Raw genomic sequence first — 12,730 nt, 5'->3', positions numbered from 1 at the left:
CGCTCCTGATACAGTGAGGAGGGGCAGGGCTGGCTCTTCAGCCTAAAAACACGCAGGGGCCCGGAGAGGACAGCAAAAGTCCCCCGGGAAATAACGACGCGCACAGACCTCTCGCCAGAAAAAGGAAAGCAAGACACTTGCAAGTCCTACATGCTGCTGTGCAAACCGAAACCCTCTGAAAGTCTAAGGTACAGAACACCTGCTGAATACCGTATACAAAGCTAGAAGTACCTAACCACAGAAGGGCCTTTACCCTGGCTCGCTAGTGACACCCTTCCCCCGGCTGTTCACATGAAGGAAGAAACAGGACGAGAGATCTCTCTCCCGGAAGGTCTGTGCCCCTCAGCGACTCGGGACAAGATGGAACTATTGAGCATGCATGTCCTCCTTAATTGTCTTCTAGAGAGACGTGCCCTTATTCTCCCACTACTTGACAGGTCGCCTGGACGCTCAGGCAATACATCTCCCTATCCATCTACTGTATAGCATACAATGTTGCCAAGTTCTGCATAGCAGCATGCAGAATTTGCCAGCCTCTCACCGCCAGCAAGATCTAACTTCAGTCATTCAGCCCTACTGCTTTTAAAGTCTTAGTTTATCTTTTAATGTTCCACAGACATTATCTTATAGATTTTTGCATTGCAGCAATTTATAGCTTATAGCACGTAACTTTCCACAGCCTCTCATAGATTTTTCGCCCTCCCATGACTGCATAGTCACATGCTGGTTTTAGCAGTTTTACGGCTCCTTTACTGCTTTTTACAGACATTCATAGTTCTTAATATAGTGATTTCATAGTAACCTTACAGTCTTTATGCTAATAGGCATAGACTCTCTGGCTTTTATCTGCTATTAATATCACCAGTTATATGCTCCTTTTACCTTGTGCTGGTCTGAGACTATAATAAAGATTGATTGATTGATTGATTGATAAGCTACCACGGGTCCAGATTAAACAACCTTCTTGAGACATTGCTGCTTGCATCAATCTGTTCTCACTTGGAATCTTCCCGGAAACATTGGGAAACAACAAAAGGACTATTTGAAAATGCCCTGAGTTATCATTGTCCAATATAGAATTTATTTTATTAATATATGATTACAAATACTAACATGAGTACAAATGAAGAGGGTGGAGTTGCTAAACCAGCCAATGAGAGGCCTGAAATTGGGGTGTTTTGGTTGAAGTATAAAGATCAGAAGCCTGTCATGTTAAGTAAAGGCTTTTTCTTCTAGGATGCCCTTTTTGGACTAATTTTTTTTGGGGGGGGGGGAGAAGGGAAACCCCTTTTGAGAGGCTTACTTCCCCCTTCTCTTGTTTTCTTTTTAATCCAAACCTTTTTATTTCTGCTGTGAATTTGTGTTATATGCATTAATTCTGCTTGACTAGTTTGTTTTTGATACCTTTCCTACTTTTCAGGGAGGACCTTTTTCTCCCCTGAGAGTTTTTCAACCTCAGCTTGAAGAGTCTGACTAGATATCTATCTTGCCCTGGACAGTTAGTTTTTGCATAAAGGATTTTCATTAAATGGATCATTTAATGCCTCTAACTTCTAGAGATTCTCCCATGTGAAGACTCCTGAGGGGGACACACCCCGTGCATGGGGGTGCACCTTTTGCATTCCTGTGCCCAAAAGACCCCATTGTGGCTTTCAAGCTGCAAACATTCACACCCACTGAAGCCTTTGCTTCTTATCGACACTTTGCAGCCATCCACCATGGCTCCCAAAGCAACTGGCAAGAGCAACATCAGAGTCACAGGAGGAGGATGTCAACCACCCTTAAGGGATCCAGATCACCAGATGCTGTTGATGATATCAGTTGCGGGGCTCCTGGCGCTCTGGTGGTGCTGGCAAAGCGGGGGGAGGCCTCCCTTCAGAAGCCTCTCCCTGACCCTCCATGTGTTTCTGCTGCCACAACTGCTGCTCTGAACAGGTGGTGCCACGCTAGAACCGAGGAGATGCCACCAGTGGTATTTCTTGACAGAGGTTATTTCCATTTCATGCTTTGCTTTCCAGCACCAACTTTTTCCTGACTTATCTGCTCTTGCAGCTGATGGGGGGGTGGGGGGGAGAGAAAATAAGACCCGCACCTTGGAGAAAGAGAGGCCATCCAAGGCCTGAGCCATGCAATGGGCCCATCCATCATTGCAACGGCTTGCAGTGGGAATGGAGAGGAGCCAAGGAATGAGGCTCCTTCTCATGCTCTGCTCGTGTTCCATACAAATCAAGGAAAGCTCTCTTGCTGCCAGCAACGCTTTTCTAAGCAGATCCTCAGTTGACTTGCAGGAGAGAAAGAGCCGTGGCCAGGGCCAGAGGGGGTGCCCTCCCACAATAGGGGCCCTGCAGGCTCATGCTTTGCCCACACACCCCACCTTCCCTCAGCTCTGCTGAACTCCACCCCTTCTTTACTGGGTCATTATTGAAGAAGCAGGAGGGAGTGCAGGCAGACACAGGTATGGCAGGCATGACTTGTACTTCCAGTAGCAGCAGCACCAGAGCCAAAGCCAGAGAAGGGGAACAGATGGTCCCTGCTCCAGGGCTGACCCTGCGGCCAGATACTAGCATTGAAGCCATGTTGGGAACCTACACTGGATTTCTGTCCAGGAATTACTCCACCCAAAGGAAGTCTCTCCCACAAGAACCCTTCTGCTTCCAGAGGACTAGCCCCTGCGTTTTAAAATACAACCAGCATACTTGAGATTCTGCGGCAGAATCTTCAGTTCTGCATGATTCAGTGGTTACTCCCACAACATTAGAGCTGAAATTAATTTAGAGGTTAGGAAAAGCTTCTAAACATCTCTTAATTATAAATTTGCTTGTAAAAATGTGAAGATTCAGGACACTATTTCGAGAAGCCAGACAGGAGTGTATTGAATTTAACAGGCTGATACAGTATGCGGCTAAAAACATGACTTAAAACACAACTTTCATTCATTCATTCATTCATAATTCAACAATAAACTTTTAACCATGATTTTAAAATCCATCCACAAGACCTTTTTTCTTTAAGTGCTCCTCTAAGCTGAAGTTCAAAACTGCTCAAGATGTCTGATTCAAATTCTGGAATTTTAGCCAGATTTTGAATTGGTATAACATTTCATTTCTGTTCTTAGTCACATGAACAAAGCGGGGAAAGGCATAAGATTCATTTATGTAAGCATTTATTTGTACTGCAGCATCTGTGTACATGGCATCTTATAAAGTTACATAGACAAAAGAGACAGGTTCCTGCCCTCTAGGAGCTTACAGTCCAAAACAGTCTCAATAGTCTCAGGGTAGGAGGCAACAGTGAGAGGGAGGGATCCAGGCAAATGCTAAATTAACACATCCTGAGAACTTGTTTCTAGCTGTGAGTGAGGACTGGGGCTAAGCCAAGAGGTGTTTACATAGCTTCATGGAAGGCAGAAGTTCAGCAGATGAAGTTTCCCCACTCCATCACCGCCCATTGCCTTTCATATTAAAGGCCCAGCCTCAGTAAATAAAGGGGGCAACTCAGTACAACACCTGGGTGTGTCGGGAGAAGGAAAGGACTGGATCAGGCCCGGCCTGTAGTCTGCTCCGATGGCTCCTTGTGGGGGAAGGCACAGCCGTTGGAGCAAGGAAGATGTGGCATATCTTCACTGGCAGAGGCGGGGCATGGAAATTATTCTGGGGTGGCTGGGCTGCACCCTATTTCCCCTTTGACCAACCGCCAGACCTCGTTGCGCCTGTTGAAGAGTTCCATGGGGCTGGAAGGTGTTGGGGGAGAGAAAGAAGTGTGAGTTTCAGGGAGGGATGTCCCAGGTAAATCTGCCCCATCCCAGCCCTTGCACCATTTATTTATTTGTATTTATTTATCAGATTTGTATACTGCCCCAAACTTTCATCTCTGGGTGGTTTACAATAACATAAAACCAGTTTAAAACATATACAAAAACTTAAAAACACTTTTAACAATTTAAAAATAACCAGAAATTAAAACCCCAAAATATTAGGAAGCTGAGAAAGCTTGGGCAAAAAGATGGGTTTTCAGGTGTTTTTTGAAAATTGCCAGAGATGGGGAGGATTGTATCTCAGCAGGGAGTGCATTCCACAATCTCAGGGCAGCAATCGAGAAGGCCCGTCTCTGTGTAGCCACCAAACCAAAGGAGTTGGCGGTAACTGGAGACAGACCTCTTCAGATGACCTCAATGAGTGGTGGGGCTTGTAAAGAAGAAGACATTCTTTTAAATACCCAGGGCCTAAGCTGTTTAGGGCTTTTTAAGTATAACCAGCACTTTGTATTTTGCCCAGAAACCATGAGGAGATGGGGGGGGCAGGGCTCTGCTGGGACGGGGCAGGTTGATTTAAAAACAAAAACCCTCCGAAGGGCTCCTTCTGGTGAACCCAGCCATGGGGTTTTTAGCCCTGGGCCCCTCAATCTTTTGCTGGAGCCCCAGATCGCAGCTGCTGTTGTGTGTGCGTGGGCTGGAGGAACAGTTGCAGAGCATATAAAGCCAGCTTCCCCTGCAGCAGATTAGCAGCTCTTCTGCTAACTTTAAAAGGCTTTGTTTTCCATCTCAGTAGCAGCCGGGTAGCTAAATTTCAAGCTGCCTGCCAGAGCCAACCATTTGCAGTAAAAGCATTTGTGAGGGTTCCTCAGGCCAAGAGTGACTGCTAGTCCCATCCATGGTAATCTACCTGGGAGTTAAACTTAGTGTTTACCACTCACAGCCTTGCCTGGGACCAAGAGAATGTACTGATTAAAAGTAAGTTCAAATGATTCTTTTTGATTATTTTGTCCATTACAACCCAAGGATCAAGGGAAAGTAATGGCCCAAAGCCATCCGACTGACCTACATACAGTAGCTAAACAAAAAAGAAAACTTGTTCTTCCTATAGAGCAGGCCTGCTCAACTTAGGCCCCCCCCAGCTGTTTTTGGACTACAGCTCCCATAATCCCCAGCCACAGTGTCCAATAGCCAGGGATTATGGGAATTGTAGGCCAACTTCTGCAGGAGGGCCGAAGTTGAACAGGCCTGCTATAGAGAAACAGCTATCTCGAAAAATAAAACGTTCTGCTCATTTTACCAGTTGCCCAAGATTATATTGAATTGCTGGGACTCAGAGATATGTTTTCAAAGAGCCTTGAACTCCAAAACTTGCCCTTGGACCACTAATCCACTGTTGTGCAGGACTTTTGCATTCCAGCTTTAACAATTTCAGGCCTCCAGAACAATGACATTATTAAATACTTCTACATGTAATATCCATATCCCCTTTTCCACAAAGAGATGTATAGTTTAACAGAGAAAGAATTCTACACCCCCAGCATCCCAGGTTAACTCCCTGGCAGTATCGCCAGGTTGGGCTGGTCGAGACTCCTGCGTGAAACCTTGGAGAAGCCGCTGCCAGTCAGGGTAGATAATACTGAGCTAGATTGACCAATGGCCTGACTCAGTATAAGGCAGCTTCCCATGCAACACAACCACCCACATTCTTTTTCTGTAAGGTGAAAGGGCAGGATGGTTTCAGCATCCACCGCTGGGGTTAGGGTGGGACCCCCTCTTCCAGTTTGTTTCTGAAGAGGGGTAATTCATCATGGACTAGCTGCCACTTGAGTACTCTGCTGAACAGCCCCTGCGAAAGGAGCCAGCAATAGCTTCAATGCTGGGGCATCGAAACCCCCTCAAAAGCATGGGGCCAGGGAGCGGCACAGCATTGCCATACCCCAGAGTGCAGACTGACAAGAGTGAAACAAGTTGTTCTGGTAAGCACTAATATTTCACTATAACCTTAACTGATAATTACCATCTTCACAAGTTATCCCACTTCAGCCTTAAACGTTCAACACGCCCTCTAGCTTGAATTGGGCTGGATGACATCATCACAAACTAAACTGCTGAGGTATCCCTGTGTGCCACATACTACAACTGTAGCAAATTTGGTTCAAATCAGTTAGGCGGTTCATAAGGTAGCCCAGTTAGGCCTCAAATGTTCATGCATCTGCCATCTTGAATGGGGTAGATGACATCATCACAAACTATGCCGTTGAGATGTCCCTAGGAGAGGAGAGCTGTTCTTGAGGTAGCAAGCATGACTTGTCCCCTTAGCTAAGCAGGGTCTGCCCTGGTTGCATATGAATGGGAGACTTGATGTGTGAGCACTGCAAGATATTCCCCTCAGAGGATGGAGCCGCTCTGGGAAGAGCAGAAGGTTCCAAGTTCCCTCCCTGGCTTCTCCAAGATAGGGCTGAGACTGAAAGAGATTCCTGCCTGCAACCTTGGAGAAGCCGCTGCCAGTCTGTGTAGAGACAATACTGAGCTAGATGGACCAATGGTCTGACTCAGTATATGGCAGCTGCCTATGTTCCTATGAATGGGAGACCACATGTGAGTACGGCAAGATATTCCCCTCAGGGGATGGAGTTGCTCTGGGAAGAGAGGGTTTTAAGTTCCCTCCCTGGCTTCTCCAAGATAGGGCTGAGAGAGATTCCTTCCTGAAACCTTGGAGAAACTGCTTCTTATGTGTCCTTACAGCTGTAGCCTAATTTGGTTCAAATCAGGCAGTTTACAAGTTAGCCCTCAAACAAGTTTACGTGTCCACCATTTTGGTTCAGAGTGGGCGACATCCTAACAGGTGTCCCTACAGCTGTAGCAAATTTGGTTCATATTGGTCCAGGCATTGCGGAGTTGATAGGTGGGGACACACACAAAATGTCGGGTGATCTTATAAGCTTACTGTCTTTAAGGAAAGTAGGCGAAAAAGCAATGTTGAATTTATTTACGGAAAGTGGAATTTGAAAAGATTTGAAAAAATACAGGTGGTAGGAAGGAGGGAGGGAAGCCATGTTCCCTCTAAGGCATGCGCATGTACATGCGCTCACATAGTTTTTGATGTCCACTCAGTTAATTTTAGATCCCGCTCAGTCTGAATCAGGAAGGCCCCACTCTGAATGTATGTGCGCACACACTGCCTTGATGCTGCCTCCCAGAACAAAACTCATTCCGCACACAGATGAAAAAAATGAGAGAGAACACTGGAGGGAAGGGAAAAAAGAGGCCAGGCCAAGCCTTGACCCTCCTCTCTTGGTCCAGGCTCCCCACCAGCCCTGATCCCCACGGTGTGCTGGTAGGGATAAAGAGGGGAGAGCTCTGTGCCCCCTCTTCTGCCCTCCAGCACCTCCTCAATGCCTCTGGGTCTTCTTCAGTCCTGCTGTGGTGCCCCGGCAGGATCCCCAAGCAGGCCCCTCCCCATGCCAAGGCAGTTGCTGCAATGGGGCTCCCCACCACTCCCCCCTGCTCACCCAGAGGCCCCCACACACCTGTTGTAACCCGCAGTGTAGTGCAGGCCAGCCTCGGTTTCCCTTCCGTCTTCGCTCAGTTTCCCGTCCAAAGCCTGCAGCTGGATCTGGCGGTTCTCATCAGTCATCCAGCCCCCAAAGACGCGGGCATAGACCTGAAGCTCCGGAAAGTGCTCCACAAAGACCTGAGGGTGATGGAGGAAGTGGGCAGAGAGCCGCCAGAGCAAGGGGCCAGGGCACAGTGCAACGTGGCCCTTCCAAGCTGCCTGGGACAAGGCATATGGCGGACCGGACAATGGTCAGTTTGAACCGCTTGGCCCACTTTGGTCCTCAGGAGAGGGTCTCCCCCCCACACTTTCTCTGCTGTTAGAAACGGCGTGTGTGCATGCGTGCGTGTGTGTCATTTTAAATTCAGACCCTTCTTCCTTTCAAGTAAATATGGGTATAACCCGTATTTAATGTCTATTTTTAAGGGGGTCATCTTAAATTCAGAGTCATCTATTCGGGTAAATAGGGTTTGGGGTGTTTTTTGTTTGTTTGTTTGTTTTTGAAAACATCACTTTCAGGTGGGACTGCGGGCAGCTGGGAGGATCCCCACACTAATGGGGTCTTGTGGGGGGGGTCACAGAAGAGACTCTTCTCTCACTCACTCACTCACCGAGTCTTCAGTGGGGGTGGGCGGCTCCTTCTGAAATGCTTCTGGCAGCAAGAAGTACACAGTATATTCCAGGCTCTCTGAGTTGTTCCCAATGCGGGCCAGCACTGGGGCAGTCATGGGGATGTAGGTCTCTGTGGAGCAAGATGTGGGATGGGGGGGGGAAACACAGAGAGGAGTAAGATGGTGGGGGCACAGCAGCCAGACCAGCAACCCCCACCCTGAACAAACGAATGAACGAACACACACGGGGGCAACTCTAGGGTGATTTATTGGGGAGGCACAATCAGGTGGCAGAGAGCATTTTTGGGTGGCGCGGAGGGAAGGGAGCAAGGACTGGTTTTTATGTTGCATTTATGGGTGGTGGGAATTCTGGCCTCTAATTAATTTGCTGGATGGAAAGTGGCATTCTCTCCACCCCACACAGCCCTGCTAGCTTCACTGTCTCCTGCTTGCTGACAACTGACTTGGATGTGGGCTGAGGGTGGGGGAGAAGGCATTCTGCTTTTGATTCAAAAACCTCCCACAGACTTTGAGATGTGTAAATTGTAAACTCAGACATTTATCAGTGTGATTGATTGTCTGACAGTCAATTTGCTTTGGTGTGCGAACCCATTACTGTCTTTGAGGGGGAGGGGGTGGGCGGCTGGTGGAAGGTCTATCAATGGCTGCTAGTCTTGGGCAAACCTCCAGATTCAGAGGCAGTGTATCTCCAGCTACTAGCAGTTGCTGGGGAGGAAGAGCAAGGGGGAAGGCTGTCCTCCTGCCCCGTTTGTGGGCTTCCGGGAGGCATTTGCTGGCCACAATGGGAAAGAGGATGCCGGCCGGACAAGGTGCACCCAGCAGGGCTGCTCTGGTACCCTGAAGGAATCTACGGCATTCTCTGTTGCAAGATGCAATGACAGTGAACTCTAACCGGCTCTCAGTGGCTATGGGGGTAAAGGAGACTCCAAAAGGGGGGCATGGATGGAGGCAAGCCCATCCATGGAGGCTAGCCCCCACCTGCCCCCATTTTTATTTCAGAAATCTAATATTTGTGACACAGCTCGTCCATCCATAAATTCACATTGTCTCTTCAGTGCCTGCCCTCATTCCAACCTCCACCCCGGTGCCACCACTGTATGGGACTTATGAGGAACCTCCATGTTCAAAAGCAGTTGCTAGAGGGGGGAGGAGCAGCAACAGGGGAGGACTCTTGCCTCCTTTCTTTTCTTAACCACTGTTCTGGTGGCGGGGGGTTCCGTCTGCTTGGAGGCAGGCTCTCTGAGGCCAGGCAGATCATTTCCCCCAGTGGGAGGGACAGGCAGGCACTCTGCACATGCAAGCGGCACCCCACTCCCAGCGCCCGAGGCTTCTCTTACCAGGGGTGTTTCTGCCTTGGATGTAGCGAAAGAGCCGCCAGAAGCCCTTGATCAGGGCCCTGAGGTAGGGTTCGCCTTGCACACGTGTCCCCACCCAGACAGACGGTGCGTAGCTCCGGGCCTGTGGCAGGAAGAGCAGGGAAGAGATGGGAAGGGATGTTCAAAAGGGCCAGGAGGAGGAAAGGGACTTGTGTGGTGGTGGCCACCACAGCGAGGGTGGGGGTCTCACCTCGTAGCCGGGTCCGGTGCAGACGAGCGTGTAGCTGAAGCACTCTCGCCTCCCTGTGCACGGGTTCTCCTTCCTGCAAGAGGGTGGAGGCATCGGGGTGAGGCTCTCATTGAGGGTGGGACGGGGGGCCTTCTTAGCCACTATTTCTACAGGGCTTCCGGCCCGGGGTGCGCGATCTGGCTAAGAGGAAGGGCCCTGCCTGCTGTGCTTCACTCAAGTGCCCCCCCACCCCAGCGCCTCTGGCACTGGCCGGGGGTCACCACTGACTTCGCAGCAACTTCCCTACTTGGGTAGCTGCTCTTAGCGGGGCTCTGCTTTGAGAGTTTGGGGACTGGCTTGGAGAAAGGTGGCAGTGGAGGCCTTCTTCCTCCTATAGCTGCAGCATTTTCTCACTGGTCCTCTGGACGGGATGCCGCAGCACTCCTGAAGGTCTTGGGCACAAAGCATCTCCTTTTCTGAGCTGGGTGGGCAAGAGAAGAGACCCAAACTGCCACCCCCGCAGGATCTACAGCAGCTGCAGTCCCTGGGGGTGGTGTGTGGATTTGCAGAGGTGGTGGGGGTAGATGGAGCCTCCATGTTCAAAGGCAGTCTACCGCACACGCTGGCTGTTGGGGCTCCCCGCAGCCAGCAGGGTAACATTTCCCTGGCGGGGACCTAGGTTCCTGGAGGGTGTGTGTGTGTCCCCAAACCCATTCCCAGGAGTCCAGCAGGTGGTCATTCCAGGAGGGGCAGCTTAGCTCAGGGGCCACGGAGGGACGGGGGCAGGAAAACACCCACCTCTCAACAGCCTGGCACAAGACCCTCAGACGCCCCCCCTTCTCTTTCTCAGCCTAAAAAGTGTCCCCCCCCCCCGCTGCAGGAATAGCTGAGCCTGATATTCTCATCTCCCCCCAGACATGAACTCAGCAAGACCCCTTGGAGAAACCCCCCCTCTCCCCCCCCCACAGTGCACGTTGGGTACACAGAGCTGAGGTCTATCAAGGGCCATGACGGACAAACGCAGTTGCAGCTCCCACCTCCAGAGATGGTCTCCCTCTGAAAGACTGGCACAGACAGCGGGCAGGGGGTTGCCACCTTCCCTTCGGGACATCTGCAGGAAATAGGATGCTGCTGCCCTAGAGGGGCCCTCCCCCAATTCCTCTGGCCCAGCAGGTTCTTAAGATGCTTTTATTGGGGGAGAGGGCACTTTGTCTTCTGGTCCCCTTCTCAGTGCGTTTTCAGACACTCCACTGCTCTCCACCCCCCCCCCCGCTAGGCTAGTGGCCCAGGGCGGGTGCTTTCCCTTCTTGCCAAAGTAGGGGAAGGGTGGTGGTCCTAAGCAGGAGGGAGGAAGACGACCACCCACCAGGTCTCCCTGCTTACCTCTCAGTCCCTGCTCCTGTGCTCACCAGGAAGAGCAGCAGCAGAGAAGCTTTCAGCCACATCATTTTGGGGGGGGGGGCGGATACGTACTGTGTGGGGGAAGAGAAGCTTTTGGTTAGCAGAACCCCTCTTTTTAGCAGAGCAGCTCCTACGACTTGAATTCAACCCTTCCGAGCCCAGGGGAGCCCAGGCATCCGGCCCCACCTACCTCCTTTGCTAGAACAAGTCGTCAGAGACAGCAGCCCTCTGGAGTCCCGTCTTTCTCTCTCTCACACTCACTCATCAGGGGGCCTGCAATTTAAGGCTGTTGTCCTCCCACCCCCAATCCACAGGAGGGCTGCAGATTGCGAAAGCCCCTTCGCTCCCCTGGCCCCAGGCCATGGAGGCTGCCTTGTGTAACGAACTCTAGATTGTGTAATGGGAAGTTTTATAACCTGGGAGAAAAAAAAAAACCCTGGCCCAAACCCTTATGGTTCCCAATGGGGTATTAGGCCTGCTCAATTTAGCACCCTCCCAGCTGTTTTTGGACTACAGCTCCCATAATTCCCAGCCACAATGGTCAATAGCCAGGGATTATGGGAGTTGTAGGCCAACATCTGAAGGAGGGCAGAAGTTGAACAGGCCTGATTGTAAAGGCACAAATTGCAGGGGGGTGTGTGTTAAAAGATTTCTTTTTTTAAAGATGCCCAAACCAGATTACTGTATTTACCTGAAACCAAGACTAGTCCCCCACCCCCAATTTTTTTTTTAAAAAAAATACTAGAAATCAGGAGGTCATCTTGAACTCAGAGGCTTTGCTCCTTTCAAGTAAATGCAGGTATAACCTGTATTTAACCTCTATAAAGGGATTATCTTAAATTCGTCTTTGACTCGGGTAAATATGGTAAGTTACAAAAATCTCAAACTAAATGGCGCCACAGAAGGAAAAGGATGCAGAGGGTGAGGTGAGGGGGGGGGATCACTGAGGCAGAGGGCGAGAAAGAAAAATAGGCTGCTAGGGGCATCCTGGAATAAGGACGGGAGGGGGAGGGACACACACAGAGACACACACAGACACGCGTCCTGGATCTCAACTTCCTCCCATTAGAGTCACACAAATGGCTATGGGGCAGGGGGACAAGGAAAGGGGATGGAGCGACTGGCCAAGGGGAGAGCGCCATTTCAGCTGGAGACCGTGTCCTGTGGAGAGGGAAGCTGTCCTGGGAGGGGCAGGGGCTGGAAAGCACTGTCTGGCTCCCCCACCCCTGACACCATCCTGACTGTGGGGGCCCACACCAAGCAGCACCCTCTCTTACAGAGGCAGTTTACAACAGCACAGACAGGCACACAGGACAGAACAGATAGCTGGGGGTGGCAGCGGCTACATGAATGGATCCCCCCCCACACAACTAGACAGCACAGTGGGGGCAGGGTCCTCCAAAGTGAAGGCAGTTCTCCTCCCCATTCACACACACACAGAGGACACCAACTAGGAACAGAGGTGGTGGAGGAGGGAGGCTCCAGAGCCCCCTCCAGTGCCAGTCCTGAAGCCAGGAGACACCTGCCCCCCCCACACCCACACACACCCCCACCACCACCGGGGAAGCCCAAGATATGGGCTGGAGTCGAGTGTCCCGGGTGCCCCCCTCCGCCCTCTAGCAGGCGGCTCAGGGCACGATGGGAGGAGGCAGCAGGCCTAACCAGAAGCCCTGTCACAGTTCGGAGGGCGGCAAGTCTGGGGGCACCAAGTCTAGCACCCCTGGCCCACCCCCCAGTCTACAACCCCATCACTAGTGGAAGGGCATCACTGCTGCTCTTCCAAGCAAAGGGGCAAAAGAGGGCTGCAGATTGCGAAAGCCCCTTTGCTCCCCTGGCCCCAGG

General features: G+C 50.8%; 1 protein-coding gene across 3 annotated transcripts; it reads right to left on the bottom strand.

The window, feature by feature from the left end:
• Positions 1–3,146: 3,146 nt before the first annotated feature.
• On the bottom strand, positions 3,147–11,424 carry LOC128345256 (heme-binding protein 2-like). Of its 3 annotated transcripts, XM_053296948.1 has the most exons (7): positions 11,079–11,424; positions 10,871–10,959; positions 9,509–9,581; positions 9,280–9,400; positions 7,922–8,052; positions 7,285–7,448; positions 3,147–3,730 (listed from the first exon to the last, which is right to left on the bottom strand). In XM_053296948.1, the coding sequence occupies exons 2-7, from the start codon at positions 10,933–10,935 to the stop codon at positions 3,646–3,648; spliced, it is 639 nt and encodes a 212-aa protein (XP_053152923.1). In that variant the 5' UTR covers positions 10,936–10,959; positions 11,079–11,424; the 3' UTR covers positions 3,147–3,645. The 3 variants fall into 3 exon arrangements, with proteins under 3 accessions (XP_053152923.1, XP_053152924.1, XP_053152922.1); XM_053296949.1 differs by lacking the exon at positions 11,079–11,424 and having other exon boundaries at positions 10,871–10,989; XM_053296947.1 differs by lacking the exons at positions 10,871–10,959; positions 11,079–11,424 and adding an exon at positions 10,525–10,697.
• Between the last annotated feature and the right edge of the window lie 1,306 nt (positions 11,425–12,730).

The sequence above is a fragment of the Hemicordylus capensis genome, chromosome 2 (assembly GCF_027244095.1).
Source record: "Hemicordylus capensis ecotype Gifberg chromosome 2, rHemCap1.1.pri, whole genome shotgun sequence".
NCBI lineage: Eukaryota > Metazoa > Chordata > Lepidosauria > Squamata > Cordylidae > Hemicordylus > Hemicordylus capensis.
The sequence above is the reverse complement of the archived record's forward strand: the minus strand, read 5'-3'. Positions and strand labels throughout refer to the sequence as shown.

Excerpts from the sequence above, each read along its gene's own strand:
- LOC128345256 (XM_053296947.1), bottom strand. The coding sequence starts at position 10,598 with ATGTCCCGAAGGGAAGGTGGCAACCCCCTGCCCGCTGTCTGTGCCAGT. Across the intron at positions 9,401-9,508 it reads GCACCGGACCCGGCTACGAG|GCCCGGAGCTACGCACCGTC; the intron begins GTGAGACCCCCA and ends TTCCTGCCACAG. Across the intron at positions 7,449-7,921 it reads CCACCCCCACTGAAGACTCG|GTCTTTGTGGAGCACTTTCC; the intron begins GTGAGTGAGTGA and ends CATCACCCTCAG.